Consider the following 26385-nt stretch of genomic DNA (forward strand, 5'->3'; position numbering starts at 1 on the left):
GGGCGCTGAATAGGAAAATATAAAGTTAAAGCAAACATCCAGTACAACATAGTTCCTCCCGATGGACAGGTAAATGGATGCTAGAAGCTTCTGATAGGCATCATATAGTAAGCTTCCCAGTGCCACATTACACTTGCCATTTAGTCTCAGTTTACTATAAATCTTGCTAGTTCACCAGTAATGAAGCAGTTGTGCTGCCCAATGCAAACACTTTGAGGTAATAACTATTTTTGTTAGGTTGATTATTCAACCTAACCTTGTTCTGTCAAAAATTGCTTCGTTAAAGTTCTCACTCCCTAAGACATGCATCTGATAAGAATGGAGAACCCACAGCTGCCCTTTCAGCGCACTGAAAGAGCTAAATTTAATGACCATCTCTGGGAACAGTGAGTCACCAAATAGGTCTCTTGCCTTTCCTCCATTTGTTCTGCCACATACTATCACTCCTGAAAGCTTGTTACAACTAAAAGACAAGCCATGATTTCACTGTTGCTTAGAACTGCATGTAAAAACACTGGCAACAGCAGAAGAGGAGAAGCATATTTTCATAAGCTCTATTTAAAATGTTAGTTGATTATTGATTGGGCCACAGGGTCAGAGACTACAGCCTTCTACTGACTGTTTCCCAGTCATCTTAGATAGATTATCACAGAATCATAATGGGAACATACGATTAAGGCATCATCTTTTTCAACTGTCACTGAAAACCCCCCTAGACTAACCCCACCAGTTCAGATCTCTTCTTAAGGTGCTTCCTTGTTGAATGCATTAACATTTCTGATAGCAGTGTCTGACTGGGCAGCTTTAGGTGATGATGATTCCAGAGCGGAAGTATGAAGGACGAGTTAATTCCAGCTCTGCTCTCTGAATTGTAGAATTAATTTATATATTGTTATTTCTGAACCAAAAACTTAAAACTGTGTTTGTCTATGAACTGCTACCACATTGATAGTAGTCCACCTTTTGAACTAATGAACAATGGACTACAAGTGTGGATTGTAAAAAGTACCTGGTTTGCCAATCCCTTAAAGAGTGCTTTGGTGAGGTTAAGCATATGAGGGGATCCACACACTTTGGCATACATGTCTGTAATCCCGATGAGTTTGCAGACAGTGATAATAGCTCGGTGACAATGTAGACCATACCCTGAAAAAAACAGTTAGCAAGCAGACCAATGAGAATGTTAGTTAAAAACATGGAGACTTTAACACAACCTCTATCACCACCAGAGACTGGCCTGCTGCAACCTCAAAATGGCATGAAATTACGAGTACTGAAAGCCCTCAGAATCTTCCTTAATGATAAAATAGCACAAATACTGGCATATTACTCCTTACATTCTTCACAGCCACACTGAAGTCACTTGATTTTTATATTAAGGATAGGTTACTTAATACATTGCACAACTGCATAGAAAATGTCACCATCAATGGGCCTTTCTACACACAACAAAACTGGCCTTTAAAGTGGCTTAAATGCCCTATTTGTACCGCTTTAGTAGCATTGCTATTTCCACAATCAGCAGAGTATTCTACTTTAAATGACTTTGTTACATAGCAAGGTAAAACTGCTCCGAGGTATTGTAGTTTGCTACCTAACAAAGTTCAACAGTACACGGGGGTGCTGGAAGCTGACATGCTCGGGGAAGCTCGGGCTTGGCAGGCTTCGAGCGCCCCGTGCACCATCCCCACTGCCTTCTCCCACTGCCAGCACACCCAGCCACCCTCCTGCTGCCTTGCTGCTTTGCCCCAGTGGCAAGCCAACCGTTCCTGGGTGGTGCCAGGTGGTGGGAAGGCAGCGAGGACAGTGCATGGGGTTCTGGAGCTTACCTGCCTCTCCCGCGGGGGAGGGAGTGAGCTGCCAGCGAGCCGAGCAGTCCCTGAGCTGCGGGGAACTCCAGTGCTTCCCTCTGCAATGGCGGCACCCCGCAGGCAGCACCTGCCTGCTGGCACCTGGCCCATGTGGTTCCCAGGGGGCATCACTACTGCAGAGGGAAGCACTAGGCCCCACATAGCTCAGGCAGGCTCTGGGAGAAGAAAAAAGATCAGGCTCCTTGCTGCTCCTCCCACAGCCAAGCCTGCCTGCACAAGCTGTTGCCGGGTCATGCAGCCCCTGAGCTGCGTGGGGTCCAGTGCTTTCCTTTGTGGTGGCGGTGCCCCCTGGGACTGCCTGGGCAGGATGCTAGTGGGCAGATACCACCTGGGGGGCGCTGCCACTGCAGAGGGAAGAACTCGGGGACCACTCGGCCCACCGGCAGTTCACCCCCAGCAGTTTCCCTGCCCCACAGCGGAAGAGGCAGGTAGGCTGAAGGAAAACAAAAAAGGATCAGGCACCTTCACCCTTGTACACGTGACAGGGGTTTAGTTCTCCCTAAACTGAAACGATGGGTTTTTAAAAACCCACTGTTTCAATTTAGGGAGAACTAATCTCCAGTTGCGTGTACAAGTAGCCAGTAAGGCTAAGACATGTAAGAGGAAGAAATGCTGAACAGCAGAAATTTGGGTAATAAACTTTACAAGTGCTGTCTCACACTAAAAAAAACAATGCTTCTTATGGGATTCACAAGTATGCAGAAGAAATATATGAACATTCACCCATTACATCATGGTAAGTGAGTCTTTTTCTCCCAGTAACGTGAAGATATTCATTCAATACTTTCCAAAGTTAGGAATCTAGGCAAGAACTAAGGAATAGTAAGTTTGTGACTTAGGCTCAAAGCTTTTATAGCTAAAAAAAAGTTCCATCTCATCACCCCTCATGTTCAATGTGTATCTGAGGCAACAGGCAAGACTGTATGGAGATTTGGAGCAAGGTGTCAACAGTATGCTGACATCACCCAGCTCGCTCTCTTACTTTTCATCTGACCCAGGTCCTGCAGACTGTTCCTTACCCTGTGCCTGGTAACAGTTTGGGACTGGACCAACTGAGGCTGAATCCAGACAAGGCAAAGGTGGTCGGGGGGGGGGGGGGGGGTAGGAATTGGGACACCTATCATTGATGGGGTTTAACCTCCCTTTGTCACTGAGGCCCCTGGCAGACATTCACTTAAAGGTGTTATGGGATCTGATGCGTAATCCCAACAATCACACTTCCTGTCATGCTGCACATGCATGGCAGCAGGAGGCATGATTGTGGGATCAGATCCCAATCGTGCCATATTGCTGGTGCAGCACGAGCCTGGGATCATGATCCTAGGCTTCCCCTGCATTTCCAAGTAGGAAGCCAGTCAGATGATATCCGCTCCCAGCCTTAGTAGCATATTTGAATCAAGGGCTCTGCTGTGTCCCAGAGGCTGGGAGCACTGATCAGCTGCTGCTCCCAGATGCACAGGCACACTGGAGTCAAGGGCTCTGATGCACCCCCAAGGCTGGGAGCAGCAGCTGATCAGAGCTGCCAGCTTCCAGGGGCACACAGGAGCCCTTGACTCTACTGTGCCCCCTGGCTGGGAGATTAGGGCTCCCAGCCATGGGAGCGCATCAAGGACTCCCACTGCTCCTGAAGCTGGGAGCTTTGATCAGCCTGGACACATGTGCAATTTAGGGTGTGATGGGAAGCAGCCATAAAGTTATACATTTTGTGCAATACAGTTTTGGCTTATTCCTTGTTTTATTACACCATTCATTATATTAACATGTGCCTGGGTTACTACTTAAGATGCGATTAGCTGGTTAATCAAGTCTTAATAGTAACATCTGCCAGGGGCCTCAGCTCTGCAGTCCTGTGATACTCCTGGATCCTCTGATGCATTTGGATTCTCAGGTGGCAGTGGTGGCTAGGAGCACTTTTCACCATCTCTATCTGGTGTGAAGGCTGACACCTTTTCTTTGATTCAGATATGGCCACCATCACTATGTTTTCATAACCCTGAGACTAAACTACTGCAGTGTGTTCTCTACGGGGCTCCCCTTGAGGACTGTTCAGAAGCTGCTGCTGGTGCAGAACATGGTGGCCTGCTTTCTGATGAGGGTGGATAGCTGGGAACACATTGCTTCAGTGCTCCGGAATCTGCATTGGCTTTCAGTACCTTTCTGGCACTGGTTTCAACCTATAAAGTCCTGCATACCTGCGGAACTGCTTCCTTCCTTATTGCAACCCAAGGTCAGCTAAGAACAACCTCCTGCAAATACCATCTGTGCACCAAGTTCACTTGGCGATAATACATGGAAGGCCATTCTTATAATCATAAGAAAATTAGGGTTGGAAGGAACCTCATAGAAGGTCATTTAGTTTAACCCCCATCTCAAAGCAGGACTATCCCCAACTAGATCATCCCACCCACAGCTTTGTCTAGCTGGATCTTAAAAACTTCCAAGGATGGAGCTTCTACCACCTCTCTGAGTAACCTGTTCCAGTGCTTCACCACCCTCCTAGTGAGAAAGTTTTTCCTAATATCCAATCTAACTAGGTTGGATATTTTCAAAGTTTCTATTTCCCTTGCTGCAACTTGAGACCACTGCTCCTTGTTCTCTCATCTGCCACCACTGAGAACAGTCTAGCTCCAACCTCTTTGGAACCAGCCTTCAGGTAGTTGAAGACTGCTATAAGTTCCCTCTCAGTCTGCTCTTCTCTAGACTAAATAAGCCCAGTTGCCTCAGTGTATCTTCAGAAGTCATGTGCCCCAGCCCTCTAACTATTTCCATTATTCTCTGTGGCACTCTCCACAAATTTGTCTACATCCTTTCTGTAGTGTGGGGCCCAAAACTGGACACAGTACTCCAGATGTGGTCTCACCAGTGCTGAATAGAGGGGAAGATTCACTTCCCCCAATCTGTTGGCAACACAGCTACTAATGCAGCCCAGTATGCTGTTAGCCTTCTTCGCAATAAGGGCACACTTGGCATTTGATTGTTGCTCCTCAGTTCCCTCCCCATTGAGGCCCACCAGAGCCCAAGCTTGTCCATTTTCTGTAAGCATTGTAAGCCTTTTTTATTTGAGCAAGCATTTAGCAGGAGGAGTTAAGCTTTGACTGTTTTTTTGGGGGGAACTGTTTTATTATTTTATCCATTTTTATGACTTTATTGTTACAAGCCACCCTGCGCTTTTTGGGGGAGACTAGCATAGAAATCAAACACATAGACAAACACAAAAAGAAAACAAAGGAGCTGCATAAAGACAGAATTTGAACCAACGCTGGATTTAGGAGTTCTCCGAGGATTTCTTCATTAGGATGACAAATCAGTGTCTTAAGAAACATCTGCTATACCTTCATTGTGAAATATGCCTGAAAGGTGCTTTCTTTGTTACTTATTAACTGTCAAAGTTTAAAGTTTATATTCTGCAAGCACTGCAAATACTACAAAATAAAGGCAGACTGGGTAATTCATAGCACTGTGCTCTGTTTGTCTTTCCTAAAAAGTAAGTCAAAGTCTTCCAAACAGTTAAAAAAAAAAAATCACCAAAGCAACAGAAAGCATCACTTCAAGTTAGTGATGAAAAAAAGCTGACCTGCAGGCCCCATATCACAGGCAAGAAGATGGAAATTAGTCTCCTAATACAAGGCTAACCTCAGTAACTGATAGGTGGAAAGGGAGTCTTAGTGTTTACTCTGCTGAGCAGAGATCCTGGAGGCTGTCTGTAAAGCTGGCAGCAGGTTACAAAGGGTGGCATACCAGCTGAGTAAGAAATTATATGCAAGAGAGAAACAAATGTTCAGGGCTAAGACCACAAAGAGAGAGACATCAGAACATGGGAAAAGTATGCAGGATGAAGTGCAAGAGGACCAATCACGCCCTACTAGACTGCTCCCAAGAACCGTACCAGATACTGACTAGCCCCAGCACTAAACCCTGACAAGAGAGACGATATAGTGGATGATGGATTAGGAAAAGAAGACACCAAGGAGCTCTGGGACCAGCAACATTCTCCTGATGAAAATTTAATTCCCACCACAAAAAACGGTTTCTGCTTCCATGCTCTTGGATACCACCCGTCATATCTGAATGCATCCGAGATGTGCAAACCTCCACTCTGTCTCCTGTCTTCTAGCAACTAGAGTCGAAGTATTATCTGTCTTCTTTTCCTTCTCCAAATCCAGACTGCTACTAGCATGGAGCAGGACACTGCTGCTCTACTCTCTTCTTGGCCTTTCCCTGTCATTCTCTGCCTCCACCACTCTAGTGCTGCTGTCTGCAATGCTATTCAGCTGCAGCAGCATATGACAGACAGGGCTCTCCAGTGCTGCTTTAGGAGTCTGAGTATAAGGGAAACTGTACTGGCTCTTGTTGGGCAAAGCTATGAGTGGCACATGAGCCCTGGGAGCAGTCTGGGGTCCCAGGATGGTAATATTTTGGCATTTATGTTCAGCTCACGCTAAAAAGAATTTCTTCTCAAGTCCCAGAGAAGAAACCATTACTTCTTAAATTAATGGCTAAATTTGATAGTAATCAGTTCAATTTTTATAGGAGTCAGTGAAGAAATCTCCCTGCATATCCCTGGTGAACAGATGAGTGAGTGAATTATTCCCTGCCGAGTGAACAGCGTTTTGCCCCAGTACGTATTAGAAAGGGCAGAGAAAATATACTAGCAACAGAGGAAAAACAGTCATAATAAAAAGACTGCATGACAGTTACAGAAAGAAGTAAAGACATGCATATTAACTTTCCTTGGCCTATGCCTCATATCCCAGATTCTTTGCAAATGTCAAACTTAACAACAATATTGGGCATAAGACACACTGCACTGACAAGGAAGACACATGGAGAATCCAGATTTAACTTGCCCCCTATATTTGGCCACCAGATGTCACATGCTACAGAATGCTGAAAAGAAGGACCTTGAATGGATAGTGGCATTGTCTGGTACAGTGTATGAAAACTGGAAGCGTACAAAGCAATGCCGAGAGGAACACAGCACAGGCAACCATTGTAGAAAGTGATATAGCAGGCACCATCAGAAGAAAGCATTTTGACATTTCAGTGCTACAGTACTGAAAAATTGGAAGTGAAGCAGATAAAGACTTTGGGGGCTAAGGCTCTTTTTGTAGAAAAGAAATGATTTTACAGAGCTCAGAATTAAGTTGTTTACAATTTAGTGTTATAGAGAAGATTAACTGCCTAAAAGTTATACAAAGGCTAAAAACTGGGCTAAAAAACAAGAGATATGCACTGGGGGTAGAAAGGATTTTAAGTTTAAGGAGAATTTACCTTATGCAAAACATCACAGAGCAGGATACAAAAAAGAAAATCCATAAAAAAAAAAGTTCTAAGTAAATGGGTGCTGAGGGGGATGGATGTAAAGAAACAACAAGGTGGGTGCTTAGGGGATAAGTATAAACATGCTGCAAACCTATTTCCATCCCAGAGCAGCACATTGATTGTAATGCATAATTAGAGTGCATCAGCATGAATTGGAAATGTTTTACTAAGACTTACTATATTTTACTGAAGTTAGTTTTTTTCTTGTTTGGGGTTTTCCTGGTATTAATTTTGCTTTCTAGTTCCCCAAGGGAAACTTGTTTCATGTGACCTAGGTCTATAAATCTTTAAAGGCTGGTGTGATAGATCTAATGAATTTTATTTAAAACCTGCAAAGACAGCTCTTGTAGATTACTCCTCTCTGTGGGCCAGAATTGTTGCTGAATAAATGGAGTAAAAAAATCTATTACAGTACTTCATGCTTTGCTGCTCTAATACTTCCCTTTTTCTTCTGTCCTATAATTGAACCCCCCCCAACCTATAACATCTAAAACCATTTGTTCTGCCATTTAAGAAAATATTGATTTTTACATTCTGAGGCAGAATCAAGTTCTAGACAAAGTCACATATGAATGATCTTTGAAAGGTTATTTGTTAGGGTTTTATTCGTTAGGGGCCCAAAACATTCCATTTCTGGTGCTTTGCTTCACGGCTTTCCTCTTTCTTCAGTCAACATAGCTTTCTGTAGATTTTTAACAGATGAAATCAGGCAACAGGCTACTGCTCAGAATTTGTTCCTACTTAAGCTTTACAAAAGCACACCATTTGCAAAGCAAAAGCACTCTGGAGATCTGCTCACTTACTATCAACATCACAATATTGTTGCTGAATTGAACAGACTTCCTTTAAAAGCTTAATTTTTCAAGAAGCTTAAATATTACCAAACATATCCACACTCCCAAAATGGAGACAGAAAATACCTATTCAGGGCTCCATCTAAGATGCAAATTTGGTTACAATACAAACTTGAGTGAGTGCTGTCTTGAGTAAAGATTACATTTGCATTCCTTTTTAAATATGGATTTTTTGTTATCTTCTACTGGTTTAGGAGAATTAGTTGATGCAACATTTTGCAGCCATGAAGATAGCTAAGCGAAGGGAAGTAAATTCTCTCATCTTGAAATTCTAAACACACTCAAAACAATAATGGGCTTATATTTTATAAGTTGTATACTAAAACCTCAGAGCTGTTTGTTCTTTGTGAGAGAGTTCTTTACTCTGAGAGAAGCTGTAATAGTGTATGTTATGAGTTTATGAAGCACCTCACCAGGTTTAACACAACAAAGCAAAGACTTCAGCACAAGTAGCTGGAGTGCCATCATCAAGCAGAGAGAATCTTATGTGCCACAAAGGAAGTGGATTCTGCCTTGCCCTATTTTATTCTCTGATAGAAGGTCTGAAGTGCCTGCATCTCCTCTGTTATTATTATAGTGGTCGGTTAAAGCTAACAATCCAAGCTACAATTAAACCTTCCTCTGCAATGCAGACGTACCCTCAGCTCCTGCAGTTCCACGAGTGGGTGGAGGTAGAATAAGAATCGTAGAACTTTAAATATAAGTCTAACTCTGCCAGATGCTATTAGTCAATACTATGGCTGGAAGGCTTTACTTATACATTTGATCTTCAATATTTTAAGTGTTAATTTACAATTATATTTCTGAATGATCCCAAGTGGTACTTGGGCAGAACACAGTAATTACTAACATGGATCTTTCATGCAAATTTGTAAGTGCTTCAAGAAATATGCAGCTTGGTGCAATCAGTTATTAAACTGGCAAGGTAACTGACAGATCAGAATCAATCACAGAATCAGAGAAAAAGTAGGGCTGGATGGGACCTCCAGAGGTCATCTATTTCAACCTCCCGCCAGAGGCAGGATCACCCCTATCCAAACCATCTCCTACAAATCCACTGTCTAACCCATTAATGAAACTACAGTTAACCTGGACATAGCCAAAAGGCACAGCACCCTAACCTGCAACAGCTAAAGTAGGGGGACAGTGGCAGCCAGTGCCTGCTGCTGTGAGGGTTAAAATAGGCTTGAAAGATGCAAGGAAGAGGGCCACACCCCCAATACAAAGGAAGGCAGCCCCTGCCCCCACAGTCTGTACAGATCTGAACATGGGGTAAAATCTCTTCCTGACTCTAAATACGTCAATTGGTCTGATCCTGAGCAGAGGCGCAAAATCTTTTAGCCAGGAACCTCCAGATTGAGTCCCAGCAGGAGCATTGGTACCCCAGGCAAAATCCTCAGCCTTGGCTGCAGACAACACCCAACACTTCTGAGAAAGGCAATTCCACCCCACCCCCAACATACAGCAACAGGAGGAGAAAACAGTTCCTTTCCAGCCCCATGGAGCAGCTAGCAAAACCCAGAAGCACTAGAAGTATCCTTAGTAGAGCACAGCACCGACACAGCTACTCCTAGATCATCCCTGGCCAATGCTTGTCCAATCTCTTCTGGAATACCTCCAGTGATGGAGTGTTTACAACAGGCTTGTCCAACATACGGCCCGTGGGCCGCCATGTGGCCCACAAAGTAATTTTCTGTGGCCCATGGTGCTGCGATGGGAAACTAAAGTAAACACGGTTTATTTTCGTTCCCACCCCTTGTCCCTCCCCCAGCCCCTCAGCAGCTTCCTAATGGCTGCTGAAGGGCTGGGGAAAGGACAAGGTTCCCACACGCACTGCATCAGCTTGACATTGCCGACGTGGTGTGTGTGGGAAGAGGAGTGCAGACCCGGCCCATCTTCTCCTGTCCCCAGCACCACGCGGGGAAGCCACCGCTTCCCGGCCTGAACGACTCGCTACTCCCCGCCCGCAGGCGAGAGGCAGCCCGGCTTGGCCGCCCGGCCCCGGGTTGCTGGCAGAGGCAGAGCAGCATGGGCAGGTGCCTCTTCCCACTGGGCTGTTGGCATTTGCTGCGCCGCGCGGGGCAACCCCGGGCTTGGGTGGAGCCTGTGCTCGCTGTGCCCTGAGGTGCCACCTGGCCCCGGCCCCGGCTCTGGCTCCCTCCAGCCTGGCGCGGCACAGCGATGAGGACCTGCAGAGGTGGCACGGTGACTGGGTTTGCCCTCATCATCTGCCTCTGCCGCCTCCTGCCCGGCCAGGGTGCTGCAGGTAGGGCCGGGCCGGGGGTGAGAAGATGGCGCCTCCCCCGGGGCCGGGCCGGTGACTTTGCTGTCCCTCTGTGCTAGTCGGGAAACTTGTGTCTCCTGCATGACCACACAAGTGCTTGGTATTACTTCTTTGTTTTTTTTTTTATATTGTTTTAATTTTGGATTTTAAACCACATTTCCAGACCCATTTCATTGTCACTTCCTGCAACTTCATTGGTGTCAAAGGTCATGTGACATCACTTCCTGATGTGATACCACTTCCTGTGAGGTCTTTGAATATGGCTCGCTGGCCCACTGGGTGATAAGAAGTTCGTGATCCGGCCCCACATTCAAAAAGGTTGGACATCCCTGGTCTCCAATTTTCCTAGGCAGTCTGTTCCACTGCCTCACTGGTCTAACAGGGAAGCAGTTTTTCCTACTATCCAAACTAAACCTACATTGCTTCAACTTCAAGGCACTGGTCTGTTTTCCTGGTCTGTTATCCTGGTCTCTGTACTAAGACAGAAAGTGTTCTTGCTCTCTCCTTTATAGCTACCATGACCATACGCCTGGTTTGGCTGGGATGCTCCAGGATTCTGTAGCCTGATCCTAGCTGATTGGTTAAAAGTCCCGGGCCAGAGTCTGGTGGGGAGGCACGGTGCACTGGGCAGGAACTGCTGCTCCTGTGTGGGAGCAAGGATGTGTCACATGTGGATGGGGTAGTGCCTGCTGCAGTCTGCCTGCTTTACTCCTGCACAGGTGCAGTGGTGCCTGCCCAGCCACCTGCCTGGTGCAACATGCCACTCCGCCTCCCTGCTGGACTCCAGAATCCTGGAGTGTCCCAGCCAAACTGGGACATATGGGCACCCTATATGTAGCAGGCTTTCAAATAGTTGAAGAGTGCCATCTTGTCCCCTCTTCAGTGACTTTTTTGCAAGCTGAACATGGCTAATTCCTTCAATCTCGCCTTGTACAATTCTCCTCTGGATCTTCTCTAACTTCTCCATGTCCTTTTTAAAATGTGGACCCCAAAGCTGCATCCAGTACTCCAGATGAGGCCTAACCAATGCCAAGAAGAGAGGCACTATCACCTCTTCTATCTTGCACCTAACACTTTTATTGATGCAGCTCAAAAATGTGTTCGCCTTTTATGCAGCTACATCACACTGTAGACTCTTACTGAGTTTGTGATCCACCAAGACTTCTTGATCTTTCTCCACGGTGCTGCCATTCAACCATGTGGAGATCTTTCTCCACGGTGCTGCCAAAACACCCATTTTGTATTTTTATTTTTTTTTTTATTATTCTTCCCAAATGTGTTGCACTTATCAGCATTGAACTTCATCCTGTTAGCTCCAGCCCAGCTTTTCAGCCTGTCAAGATCCTTCTAAACTGCACTTCTGATTTTCAGTGAGTTCACAATACTTCCCAGTTTCATGTCATCTGCAAACTTGCTCAAAGAGCTCTCAATTCTAGCATCCAGATCATAGAATCATAGAAAATGAGAGTTGGAAGCGACCTCAGGAGGTCATCTAGTCCAACCCCCTGCTCAAAGCAGGACCATCCCCAACTAGATCATCTCAGCCAAAGCTTTGTCTAGCCAGGTCTTAAAAACCTTCAAGGATGGAGCTTTCTACCACCTCTCTGGGTAACCTGTTCTAAGAAAATTCTTCCTAGTATCTAACCTAAACTTCCCTTGCTACAACTTGAGACCATTGCTCCTTGTTCTGTCATCTGCCACCACTGAGAACAGCCTAGCTCCATTCTCTTTCAAACCTCCCTTCAGGTAGTTGAAGGTTGCTATTAAATCCCCTCTCAGTTTCCTCTCTAGACTAAATAAGCTCCCTCAGCCTCTTCTCATAAGTCATGTCCCTCAGTAGATCAATAGCTTGTTAATAAACATGTTGAACAGCACTGGGCACAGAACAGACCCCTGTGGGACTCTACTCAAAACATCCTACCATTCTGACATGGAGGCATTTTCAATTACCTTTTGCTTGAGGCTATTGAATCAGTTCTCTATCCATGGTTTTGTCTAGCCCATATGTATCCAGTTGCCTTGCTGAAGTCCAGATACACTATCTCCACTGCATTTGTTTCGTCTGCACATGTAGTCAAAGAAGCCTATCAGGTTTGTTCAGCATGATTTGTTTTTAGTAAATCCATGCTGGCTGCTTTCAGCCTTTCCCCATTTCAGATGTTTGTAAACAGACTCCCTTTGGATATGCTCCAGTAACTTCCAGGTATTGAGGCAAGGGTAACAGGTCTATAATTTTCCAGGTCCCTTGTTCTGCCTTTTTCAAAATAGAAGAACTACACTGGTTCTTTTCCAATCCTCTGGTACCTTGCCTATCTCCCAGCGCTTTGTAAATATTATTGCCAAGTGCTCCAAAATCTCCTCTGCCAGTTATTTCAGTATCTTGGGATGAAGCTCATCAGGTCCTGTTGACTTGTATTCACTCAGATTCATCAAAAGCTCTCTATTTCTTTTGTTGTCTCATCCTGCAGCTTGTCCCCTTCCTTAGCCAGAGAATCCTTGTTTGGTGTTTCGTTGCAGCTTAACTTTTTTGTGAAAACAGAGGCAAAGTTCCTGCAAGTAGCTCTGCTTTCTTTGCCTCTTCTGTTCAGAGTTCATCTTGGCTGTTTAACAATGGACCCACAGTGTTCTCGGTCCTGCTTTTCTGGCCAGCTTATAGAACCTCTTCTTGCTGTCCTTAAGCTCCCCTCACCAAGTGCAGCTCATTTTTTTTTTTGCCTTCCTGATTTTGTTCCTCCGGTTTCTTGCTATTTCTTGGTACACTTCCTGAGTGATCTGCCCATCTTTCCATTGCCTCTATGCTTTCCTTTAGCCTTGGAAGAATCCTAGAAGCTCCCTGTGCAACCACACTGATCTCTTACCTTTCTCCTAGTGCTTCCATTGTGTTGGAACAGTTTCATGTCAGTTTCTTGTTGGATTTCCAATACTGTGCACTTTGGAAGTTTGTAGTCCTCCTTTGCACTTTTATCCTTCAGTATATCTTTCCATGACACCATGTTTATTATCGCCTTGAGCCGTCTGAAATCTGCCTTTTTGAAATCTAATATCTTTTATTTTGCTGACTTCATGCTTTCCCAAATTCTGGATCATAAATTCTTGTATATCATGATCACCTCCTGACAAGTCTCCCATCACCTACACATCCTCCACTAATTCCTCCCTCTTGGTTACAACAAGACCTAAGAGAGGTGACCCTTTCATATCCTGAATCTTCTGGAACAGAACCCTGTCCTCCACAAGTTGTGCCCTCCACAAGTAGGAAATGGCTTGACATTTTATGTTTGGCTGTCTTGTTCTTTCAGCAGACATCCGGAAAACTGAAGAGTCCCATCAGTACCATCTTACAGCTTATGGATAATTTTATCACCTCCTTGTGTCACAATGGAGTGATTCATCCACCTCTTCTTCCTGACTTAGTAGCCTACATTGATACTGTATCCTTCACCTGTTATCTTCACCCAAATACAGCACCTCCTTTTCTCCTAACTCTGTCCTTCCAAAACAGCATATAGCCTTCAATGTTTACATTTCAGTCATAAGAGCTGTCCTGCCAGGTTCTGCAATACCAATCAGGTCACAGTTCTTTTCACAGGCTGTGACTTCCAGTTCTTTTCAGTTGTTTTTCATGCTTCTCACATTTGTATACATCCATGAAACATATGTTGCATTCCAGCCTACTTGTTTCCCTTTTGCATCACATCCTGCTGTCTTGTGGCTCTCCAGCCCTCAGTGTTGAGCTGCTGCTTTTGGTCCTTTCCCCTCTGGATTGTTCACTTTCTTGCTGGACAGTTTTGGTCACCATCCCGTATGCAGCCTAGTTTAAAGCTTTCCTTACTAGGTTGGCCAGACAACACCCAAAGATGCTCTTTCCAGTTTTGGCTAGACGGCTCTTTACTCTTGAAAGCAGTCCTCCCCACAGAACATCTGCCCAATAATGAAGAATCCAAAACTTTCGTATCAACACTACTCTCAGCCATGCATTTACTTCTGTGATACTATGGCCCTTACCTTCCACAGGGGAGATTGACAAGGACACCACTTGTGCTCCAAGCTCCTTAATCCTCCTGACTAGAGGCCTTGTAGTCTCCTCTGATGTATCACTGATGGCTACATAGACAAGCAGGAAAGGGTAGTGGCCTGAAGGATGGATGTGCTCTGGTGTTCTTTTTGTAACATCATGAATATAGGCTCTAGGGAGAACACCTCCCACGACTAAGTCGTGATTACAAATTGGGAGTCACCAACTACCACCACTCTTCCTTCTTAGAGCAGTGATTTTAGAGGCCTATATCTGGGGCCCTTCACTTTTTGCTCTCTAGACTGTAGAGTTCTCTGAGTCTTGCCTGCAGGTGTCCTTATCTCTGCCTTTTTCTTAGCTTTTCCACTGCACAGTACTTGAAAGTGGTTGCTGACTTAAATTTGTCAATCTTGAATTCTGGGGACTCTCTAGTAGTCACATGTTGCTACTCTTCTTCTGTTCCCTTTTGCCTCTCCAGTGCTGACCTCTCAAGAGTCATATCCAAAAAGTCTTCATTTTCCCTGATAACACACAACTCTGATACCTCATAGAGACATAAAGCAGTAGGGCTGGAAGGGACCTCCAGAGGTTATCTAGTCCAACCCCCTGCCTGATGCAGGATCATCCCTATCCAAACCATCATCTAAACCAGGGGTGGGCAAAATACGGTCCGTGGGCTGAATTTGGCCTATGGAGCAATTTTGCCCAGTCCACAACAGGTCCCTTGGCCCTTGCCGGGCAGTGCTGGGGCATCCTCATCCTGTACCAGCCTGCAGCTTGTTACGGGGATCCCTGCACAGTTGAGGCAGCCTGCAGCCCTACTGGTTCAGTGGGGTGATGCAGCACAGTGTGGGGACAGCACCAGTGGTGGGAGGCCTGGTCTCCATGGAGACTCTGTATGGCCAGGTGGGCAACTGCATCTGGGACAGGGGACCAATCTCCATGGAGACCAGGCCCGGATGCAGCCTCCTCAATGGGCTCCCACTGTGGCCCCTATGCCACTCAGCTCCGTGCCGCTCTGTCCCACACCAAGCCAGTAGGGCTGGAGGCTGCTGCTGCTGCAGCTGCATGGGCATCCCAGGCTGAGCTGTGGGCTGGCACAGGATGGGGGTGCCCCAGCACTGTCCACCTCCCCCAGCCCCAGCCTGGTTCGGGCTGCTGCAGGTGGTGGGGTGTGGACTGCCAGGTCTACCCCCATCCCTTCCCCGCCTGTGGGCTGTGTGCTGTGATCCGGGGAAGAGGCAGTGGAGGGGGGAAGGAGGCTACGTTTCACCTGAGCCTCCTCTGCGGAGCTTGCAGTCCTCCTCTTCTAAAATGTAGAGCCCAGAACTGCACCCAGTGCTCCAGATGAGGCCTAATCAGTGCAGAGTAGAGAGGTATCATCACCTCCTCTGTCATGCACCTAATACTTCTATTGAAGCATCCCAAAAATCACATTCATCTTTTGTGTGGCTGCATAACACTGCAGACTTGTACAGAGTCTGATCTACCAAGACTCCCAAATCCTTTTCCACAGAGCTGCCATACAGCCAGGTGTCACCCATTTTGTATTAATTTATTCCTCTCAAGGTGTAGCACCTTGCATTTGTCCACAGTGAACATCAGTCTGTTAGCTCTAGCCCAACTTTCCAATTTGTTGAGATCCTTCTGAATTGCATTTGCATCCTTCAGTGTGTTCACAATCCTTCCTAGTCTTGTATCGTCTGCCAACTTGCTGAAGAAACTTTTTATACCTGTGCTTCCAAACCTTCAATCTTTTCCTCCAAGACAGACACCAGCACTTAGTACAGATGATATGGTCTTGACCTTCTGGGTAGAACATGAACATGGCACATCCCACACAAGTTACAGTTGCTGATCTGGTTTCCACTTATGCCTCCTTTGCTCCCTAGAGCAGTGCTTCTCAACCTTCTTTGTACCAGGACGCATTTGTAAACATTGGCTTGCCAGTCCCAACCCAGTGCCCCTCTTCCTGACCCACTGCTCCCCAGTCCCCCCCACCGTGTGTGGGGCAGGGGGGCACAAACAGACCCTTGCAGGCTGGAATTCTGCCAGCCTTCAAGGGAAAAGCCACAGTTCCCCACGTTTTTCTTTTTTAAAGGAGAATCCATTTTTAAAGTTTGTTTGTGACCCTTTGACTCACTTTTGTGTCACAGCCAGGGATCCGGGTTTTCCCGTTTCCCACGGAAAAATGCAGAAAACCACAGATTTCCTGTTTTTAGCAGAGAAAACATGGATTTTCTCTTTTAGTAGAGAAACCCGTGGATTTCCCCCTTTTGCAAAGAACTCTGCAGTCTGGCTAAGTTCCAGCTTGCAACAGCTGTTTGCAAAAAGGGAGGTAAAGCCCCAGCCCTGCCTGGAGGGGCAGGGGGAGGGGGGAGGCAGAGGGGGACGAGCGGAGCCTGCAACTTTTAGTTAGTCGTAAGGCCTAGGTCAGACTCGCTTTTCTCCTGAAGCCTGTGAACTGGTAAGTGGGGCTTGCAGGGGGCTGGGGTGGAAGCTGGCTGGGGGCTGAGGGAGTGAGGAGGTGTTGGGGAAATGTATGGAGTGCCTAGCCGGCGCCTCCAAGCACAGCTTGCCTTAAAGGCTGCTAGAGCCGCTTAGGTTTCATGTGCTCCAGGCTGGGCACTCCAGCCAGGAGCAGGGAGATGTGGAGCCAGCCGGGCACTCAGTATTTTTCACTTTAAGGGGGCAAAGGGGGCCCATGCCCCCGATTCTGTACAGGGGGCTGCCTGTAGGCTTGAGCTCCCTCCCGTAGGGCCACTGTAGCCCCACAGGCAGGACCCAGCACGGCTGGGAATAGCAGGGCTGTACCAGGATCTCCTTGTCCCCACACTGTGCCTCCTGTGCCTACCATTGCTGAGTGGCAGGGCCCCGTGCTGCTTCCCTCAGTGCAGCCCCACATGCAGGAGGTGCATCGCTGGGGCAGCACGGAGAGAGCAGCCGCTAGGAGATCACCAGGCAGCTCCTCTGTCCCTAGCCATGCCGGGTTGCAGGGTGGCAGGGATCTGCCACCCTGCTCCCCTCCCCACGACCCGGTGCAGCCGGAGACAAGAGGAGCCATGCGGGGATCTCCTAGCAGTTGCTTGCTTCACGCTGCCCCAGTGATGCACCTCCTGCACTGAAGGAAGCGGCACAGGGCTCTGCAACTCAGAGCAGCTACAGGCACAGGTGTGGTAGGGGGGGACAAGTAGATTCTGGCGTGGCCCCGCTGTTCCCAGTCATGCCAGGTCTTGCCCGCGGGGCTACAGTGGCCCTGTGGGAGGGAAGCAGGGAGGGAGCTCAAGCCCACGGCCTGCCCCCACACAGATCTGGGGGCACGGGTCTCCCTTGCTCTCCAGGAGTGCACACACCTGCCGGGAACCAGCCCCATCCCTGCCCGAGTCAGTAGCAGCAGCGGAGCCAGCTCCACGCTCCTGCTGCCTTCTGTTGGGGACAGGGAGCTTTGGACTTGGGTCCCTGGTCCCATAGCCCTGACAGCTGGGGGCCCCTTCTGGCAGGGCAAGGGGCATAAGCAGGGCTGAGGGGCTGTTGTGGAGGAGAAGTGAGAGACACCAGTAGGGCCAGAGTGGGCTGTGGGAGGCCTTTAATTTGAATCACGGACTTTGGGGTTTTTATCAGAGAATATGCACTTTTTTATCATGGAAAACCAGGATCCCTGGTCACAACCCATGGGTTGAGAAATGTTCTAGAGGACAGCTGGCTATAAAAAACAAAACTGTTGCTTGGCACAGGGGGAAAGCGGCCTCACCCCTTCACCACCACCGGGCAGTTCTTGGTGTGGCTGCCTGGAGCCCGTGCCAAGCTGGGCTGCCCTGTGCGTCTGTAATGGCCGCCTCTGGGCTGTCCTGCAGTCACCACTGCCATGTTGGGCAGCCCAGAGGTGGCAGTGACTGCAGCAGAGACACAGGGCAGCGTCGCATGGGCTTTGGGGACCTACGCCAGGAAACGCCGACAGTGGTTAGGGGAAGGGGCCACTTTTACCCGTCGCTGAGCAGCAGTTTCTCTCCTGCTCTGCCACTGCTGAGCCAAGGCAGGCGAGCCCAGAGCAGATGGGGCTGGGGTTGTGCGTGCTGGTCCCCGCCACTACTACGGGGCTGGGACAAGCAGCGGCAGTAGCTGGAAGGAGCTGCCTGCCCCATGGGTTGCCTAGAAAGGCAGTGCAGCTATGTAGCTGCCCCAGCCCTGCTGCGTGCCCAGGGGGTGGCAGGACATGTCACGACCCAGCGGTGCCTTGGCCAGGCGGGACCAAGGGACCTGTTGCAAGTTGGACAAATCCCCTCTGTGGGCCGGATCCAGCCTGTGGGCTGTATATTGCCCATCCCTGCACTAAGGGAAGACCTGGGGAATTACAGACCAACACACCTCATTTTGTTACTTTGATAGATACTAAAACAAATTTAACAATCAATTGACTAAAACAAAACAAACATCCAACAAATTTGTGATGAACAAGTTATGTCAATTCAATCTAATTTCCTTCTTTGACTTAACTATCTTACTAAAATAGGTGGAAGCAATAGATGCAAATGTGATGTCAGTAAGGCTTCCAACACTGTCCAGCACTGTCATAATCAAAAACCAGGGAGACGTGGACTGGATGAAATCATAAAGTGAGAATAACTGTTATTAGTGGCACACCGTCAACTAGCACAGTATTCTGAGAGGGGCTCCTTTGATGGTCTGTCCCCACCTGGTTCTATTCAGTATTTTCAGTAATGATTGTGATGACAGAAGAAATAGTACACATACAAAACTATTTTCAGTGTATTCTGATTTAATTTCTAAGTACCTTCTATTTAAAAAAAGGAAATAATAATGCAGTAATGGAGACAGAGACCAAGCTCACGGATCTAGGAGTGGTTGCAAGCACTTTGAAGGACAGGACCTGAATGTAAAATTATCTCAACAAACCAGAGGAGTGATCAGAAAGCAACCCAATGAAATTCAATAAAGGTAAGTGTAAAGTACTACCCTGACAAGGGAGAAGTCAAATGCACAAATCCAAAATGGGGAATAACTGGCTAGGCTGCAATACAGCAACAAATGATGCGAGGTTTAGAGTGTACTGCAGACTAGATGCAATGCCAGTGGCAATGTGCACCCCCTGACCAACACGCTCGCTGTTTATGTGATGGGTGGGGGGGCAGGCAGGAGCGCCGGTGCCCGCACTGCAAGTGCCGGTCAGGAGTGGGAGTGCCGTGGTGCTCTCAGAAATGCCCGCACCCACTTCTGGAAGCGGCTGCAGTGATTGGCCACCTCATGATCAGCTGAGGGAGGACCCCCCCCCCCCACTAGTTGCTGACTGCTCGCTGGGGCAGTGGGGGGGCCATGTGCCTGCCCTGACTAAGGCAGCACCAGTCGACCATGTGTGATGCTGTTGAAAAGAACAAAAATGTAAGCATTATTCTAGGCACAAAATAAAAATGTGTGTGTAACTTATCCTGCTCTAAGCATGGTCAGTCATGGGTTATCAGATAACATAGAACCATAGAAAATGAGGGTTGGAAGGAACATCTCAGGACATAATGTTTAATACTTAAAAGGAACAGAGGGCAGGGCATTAACAGAACAATAAGCTACTGGAAGATAATTTCTGGAAAAAGCATGAGATGATGAAAAGGCCAGACTTCATTTCCCCTCCTACCAACAAGATTACAAGACAATAATAATCTGAGGAATGAATGCCACTTCTAAGGTGCCCTAGGCAGCTCTTACTTCTGGATAGAGTTTATAAATGCAGTACTGTTGACCAGACTGGAAGGAAGATATTGAAAAAATGTCTTTTTCCATTTCCCATGGGGAGAACCTAATAGTTCCTAATGAGAGCTTTACTTTGGCATTTTACATTAGTAGCAGTATTCTTTTATAAGAATGTAAGTGTTTAGTTCAGTAAGAATACTTCTGGTATTCATGTATCTGTGCTTTACAATACTGAAAACTTATTTGAGATTTATTTAAGCTACCTTAAAACATTAGGAGGCAAACTGTACTTAGTTATAACCATACAACCTATTAAATTCAGCATGGCTAAACAAGAGGGCAATCTGACTTTACTTATCTGTTGGTTTATGAAGAGTGTCCTAAACATGTTAGGATTTTATTTATTTTATAACTATTAAAAACTTACTCTGAAAATAAAATTGTTTTTAACTTAGAAAAAACAGCATGCTGAAAATTCACACTCATATTGGATGCTAGTAAAACCATATTATCTCAATAATTTTATATATTAGCAATCATCTCATACTAGCAACATGGCAGCACAAGACAGAGACATGGTATAGCAACAGTAAATCAAAAGTACATGTCAATGCACCAGACTACTAAAGGTATTGTTAAGACTGTAGAAATTGATAAAATAATTAAACAGTTGAATACAATGAACACTTAAATCTGCAAAAGTATAGCAGGTCTCTGATTCATTGAGAACCAATCATTAAGCAACTTCCCATATGTGTGAAATACAACAATTCTCTTAAAATGCACTAGCATTTAGTTTAATTAGTGACTAATGAAATTGAAATTACATACAAAGAACTATGTCACTGTATTTGTGCTCCTCTTGTATACTCTAATTATATCACCAATTAAGACACTACACAATAAACTAAACCTATCCTGTGAACTTAATGTCATCTGCTGCCCATATTCATTTCCTTTTGAAAGCAAAACAATAAATTCTGCTGTAATAAATTCAGTCCATTCAAATGAAGTCATGTCTGTACAGAAACCTTTCTTTTTAACCTCTGCTGCTTACTCATGGCATCAGTAATTTGTTTAAAAATAGAACTATTCAGAAAATAAAACCCACTACACTGAAAACTAATGTATAGCAAATAGATTTAAAAAAAAATGCTGAATGAAGAAGTTTAAACACAGGGTCTAACAAATAATTCCTGAGAGCTCTGATGTTGTACCCTCACGAGCAAGACACCAGCCACTATAGTTGTTCTCTCTATAATCCCAGGCAGTGAGACCTTGGCCAAAATGCACTACATACACTCCAGGAACAGATGAGAAAGTTATGGTAGAACAAGCAATTTTTTTGTGGCTTTTTCTGAGCAGCTGTAGGTGACGCTGATGTCAGTGTCAGGGTTTATGCACACAAGACACGTCCTTAAAACATAAGTGTCTGGTAGGGCCATACATGTTAGCTGTGGTGCTGTATGCTCCCAAGTAAAGGCATGAAGGAAGGACAAAGGGCAGCAAAAATCCTCCCTCATTTTCTTCTGAACTCAAAGATCATAAAAAGTGAGGAAGAAGGGTGAACTATGGGATCTGCAATACCTCCAACATCTTGAAGAACCAGTTGCCATCAGGTAGGTAACTGTTCTGCCTTTGCGAATCTGCATCAGCATGGATGCCACTGCAGGTGACCACTGAACACTACCTCCTCTGGATGGTGTGACAAAGAACATCACTGCACCAGCTGAACAGTGACTTCAGCATTGCTTTCCTAAATCTGGCACCTCCCCAGTAGCTAAATCCATCTTTTGCTTTCCATAATAATCTGGAGGATATTAACCAATCTGCACTTTACAGAAGGTGACTGACAATGTGGCTCAAGCTCCAATGGCAGGGGAGATGTATATAAGCTATGGTAACACAGCAAGATATAATAGGTCATCCACTTGGATGATTTTTGTAATGAAACAGCCTGACTTTTGGAACAGACAGCTACCACCAGGAACAAACATGGACATAGATTTAATGGCTTGGTTCAGTAGATATAATGAAGTGGGGCTCTGGGAAAGGCCATCAAGTATAACCTTTTTTCTTCTAATGTAGAGGGGAGCTTTCAGAAAGATAAGCAATTCCACTGATTTACTTGGTCAGAACTCTGAGATGACCCAGGATGAACATGGGTTGAGGTTTCAGAAAACACTGAGGTCTCAAGCAAGAGCAGGTTCTTTCAGTAGTGGACAACTTATGGATGTTGGAGATCAGCAGGCAAAAGAAGACCACAAATAACTCTATAGGCAAACAGAAGGCTGTTGTGTAACCTTTAAACAGGTGCGTCTACCCTGTGAGACTGCAGTACACTATTGCAATATCCAAGTTTATTTTAAATCACCTGACTTCAGTTATATGAATCATCCTAGCTGCAGCACCCCAGAGCTCAAGCACATTCCCTGCCAAAAGCCATGATACTTGGTACTTAACCAGCTGACATCCAGACAGTCAGAAGCAAAGACTCTAGGTCTGGACAGAATATGTGACTATGATACTATGCAGTCAGGTCTAGGAACTCGACAAGAGGCTCTTCTGTCACTCAAACATGCACTGGTTGGTAGGGAGTGATGAGAATGATCATGACTAATTTCATTTGAGTTAAGCTATCATTGGAGGATCAGGGGAACTGGAAGAAAGATCTGCAAGAGAAAATACATGTTCCTACAATCACTCCAGAAAGCAGGCATCTGGTATGAACCTTAGGTCATATGTCCTTTGAAACAAAAAACTCTCCCAACAAAGGCATATCAGCTCTATGCTGGACCTTTTTATTTGGACAATCTGCCTATTTAGAAAGCCTGCCAGCCTGTTGGTGAACCATAGGAGATGAAGAGACACTGGAATAATTATGAGTAGTTGGTATCACTTCCAGAGCATGGTATGACAGAGTTGAAAGCAGGCATTTCCTTGCTTGTCTGCCAGTGCAGCTGGGGCCAGTCTCCAAGGCAAAACCCCAGCCTTCCACTATCACATGGAGACAGGCTATGTGGGCAGGGGCTGCTGGGAAATGGAGACCACTGCTGGCCCATGGGCCGGCCTTTGCCCACCCCTGCTCTACAACAATCCCCTCCCCTGCTAAAACCAGGAAAACAAAGAGGTATGTGGGGATTTCTGCTCTCCAGCATGCTCCATTTTCTCAGGTGTACCACTATCACCATACCCAATCATGAAGATTTAGAAAAAACAAATAACCTGGGAGGAACTGTTACTAGTGCTTAAACTATATGGTTATGGTACGTATATGTACGAGTAAAATGGTGTATATTGCTTGAATTAGTTCTAATGGTCAGTTCATTTTTAAATCAACTCCTGGTAGAAAATATGCCAAAATTCTAGCCACTATGAGTACAACTCTTTCAAGCTAAATAGTTTGGAGGAGATGCTGAAGAATGTGGGGATAATAAAGATGTAAGGGAATGATCACAGAGATATTTGAGGAGACAGTAACTGGAGGCACAAAGGAGGAAGAGGCAGAAATAGCCAAGGAAAAAATAGCAACAAATGGGACCACAGACAGTACTAATTAAACTATGCAATAAGGACTTAGCAAAGACTGGTATTTTTAATGTAATGGACTGCCTACTGCTAGCAAAACATCAAGGGCTAATATCAGACTGTATTATTATGAAGAAATTGCACCAAAAGTGGTTCATGTTAGTATACAGGTTTTACCTTTATCCAAGGAATATTAATTATCTGGAGAGTACTACTTGGAAGCCTTTTAGTTACCTTTGTGTTTTTTTCTCATCTGGATGGTTGTTTTTTTAAAAGTTGTCGTAATGTCATGATAAACTGAAAAAAAAAAAAGTGTTACAGTAAAATTCTCCATAGGAATGATTCAGTTCAGCCTGTATAAGGAATACATTCCTTGTCCCTAGTCCTAAAATGAAACTAGTTTTATCCTCTTTTGAAATTTGAAAGAGCAGGGCATGCAGGTACATTTAAAAAAATTATTAAGATAACTCTGCAAATATTCCTGAACTATTACACAGACAGTAACAAACAACTTTCGGCAAATAAAGAGAATTAATAAGTAGATAATGATCCCACTTGGTTTGAACAAAGCTAACGTGTGGTACAAACTTATTGAGGTTTGGTAATTTAAATGACAAAGTCTTTATGCTTAGATTTCCTTCCAAATTTAGGATTTTCCTACAGAATATCCACTGCCCCAGCACCTAGTGAACTCTACTTCAGAAAGATAACAGAACTATCCCCTGTATTTCTTGTTTGGAACTAGCTGTGTACATCTGAATTAACTACAGAGTAATGCAGCAACTCAAGTTATGATGGCTCAACAGAAGAGCCCTGTACTACTCTACAGGGCACTAAAAACGGATTTTTTGCAAGGTCTGAGACTGTTCATCAGGATCATCAGACCATGGAATACGTTCAAAAGGCGGCTTCCATAGTTTTAGTTTATTGAGAAAAAATGAACGTCATGAAAATTATGGCTGCATAGCAAATGAGGAAATGCAAACATGAAAGTTGTATGTGCAATCAGTAGTGGTCCGTTGCTCATATCCATTAGGACAGTCTACATAAACATGTCAGATTGCATAAACTTTTATTTATATACTATATTTTCATTGTCAAAGTACTCCAATATGTTTTATTAAAAATCTCTGTCTTGTAGAAGATACATATTTCAATGATTTTTTTAGCTCGTGTACTATGTACATTCTTCAACTGATAAAACTGAAAGAACAAACAGTTACTGCAAGAATAGGTTAAGATGACAATATACAACTTTTTCACTATAATGAATACTTCTTTATATATGATCTGTAGGATTTACTTTATAAGAATGGGTCATTCTATACATTGCTTATGCTAACGTAAAGACACGAGTATTGTATATTCTAATGTAAAGGCGCACAGACTTTCTGGCACAGACTTAGTATAACAGCACTGGATGATACTATACTAGTATCTAAGGGTACCTATACTCAAGCAGCAAGGCTACTCTGACGCACTGTAATTACAGCACATCAGAACAGACTCAATGAATCAAGTCTGCTGGAGCACGGTAATTACCATGTGCTTCAGCAGCCTCCAGCATCCCTGTGCTTAAAAATGGTGATGGGGGCACTGTATCTAAAGCTCTTCGAATAAGCTTTAAAGTACCCCCACCGCCATTTTTAAGCGTGGGAATGCTGATACACAAGATGCTTTGTATGTTTTAATTAGAGCAGCTGTGGGATGTTAGTGTACAGGCTGGTGACATCCACAGTTGCAAGTATGGTCTCCTTAGGGAGGTGGTTGATGTTTTGGATATAGTACAGTTTGAAATATTTCTGGGTTAAATGTGTTTATGTGAGGATCTCCCTAAGTGCTCTGCTAAGGGGTAAATGGGATATTAAACAAACAATGAACCAACTTGTCTATGTTGACACTAAAGCCCCAATGGATTCAAACTCCACCATCTTGAAAGACTGCTTTTTCTGACACCAGGCAAAGAATTCAGAGCAAGAGAGAACAGGCCGGAAAAGGAGACTGCCAGGGTGGAAACAGATGTCACCTCTGGTTGCCTTTCTGTCACTATAAACATTTTTATGGTGGCCCAAAGTGAAATAAAAAATTTGGTCACACCCCAAATGCCCACATTTGTGGCTGTGATGAAAGGTAGTAATAATTTGTGTTGCTTTATTGCAGCAGACATCTATTTGCTTCTGGTTGGAGAGTGCGGGCAGACCTGAGCTGCCCTCACTTGCCAGGTGCCTGTTCTGGGGGCTTGCGGGGCCCAATTCTGCACACACTGGGAATTCCTGGGCAGAATCAGATCCCTCAAGTCCTTGAAGCCCCTGCCCAGCTTTCCCCACTTACCCAGATGTGTCCCTGAGATCTCCAAGGACACGTTCGGGTAAATGAGGCAGGTCTGGTTTCATCCACTTACCCAGATGTGACCCCAAGATCTCTGGGGACACATCTGGGGAAGCAGGGAATGCCAGGCAGGTGCTTTCAGGGGCTGAGAAGCCTAATCCTGCCCAGGAGTTCCCAGGGTGTTCCTCAAGCCCTGGGAGAACACAATGCCCATTATCCTGCAGCATCAATGGACAGGACAATAGGCAACGTGTGTTTCACCCAATGAGGTAGATTGGCTGTGCTAGAACACATCATGGCACAGCTGATCTGGTACATTTGATGATGTCTGTTTCTAGTCTTAGAGACAAAGGAAAGAAAAAGGCAGGACAAGAGGAGACAGATTCTTGAGAAGGAACAGCAGAGGTTGTTCACCTGTCTGGGATTCTGCTGGGGAGTTAGCCTAGGCATTGTGGCTTGCTGTATTGCTGTTGACTAATA

The 26385-nt window shown here is 45.4% G+C and overlaps 1 protein-coding gene across 2 annotated transcripts in view; it reads right to left on the reverse strand.

Annotated features, from left to right (window-relative positions):
• MRPS5 (mitochondrial ribosomal protein S5) overlaps positions 1–26385 on the reverse strand; it is a 123464-nt gene that overhangs the window by 1138 nt on the left and 95941 nt on the right. For both annotated transcript variants that reach the window (XM_019480110.2, XM_014598213.3), the window contains exons 9-10: positions 23812–23874; positions 1010–1146 (exon numbers count right to left, since the gene is read on the reverse strand). In XM_019480110.2, the coding sequence (XP_019335655.1) occupies positions 1010–1146; positions 23812–23874 (200 nt within the window). The remainder of the gene's footprint in view (positions 1–1009; positions 1147–23811; positions 23875–26385) is intronic.

Source organism: Alligator mississippiensis, chromosome 1, assembly GCF_030867095.1.
Source record: "Alligator mississippiensis isolate rAllMis1 chromosome 1, rAllMis1, whole genome shotgun sequence".
NCBI lineage: Eukaryota > Metazoa > Chordata > Crocodylia > Alligatoridae > Alligator > Alligator mississippiensis.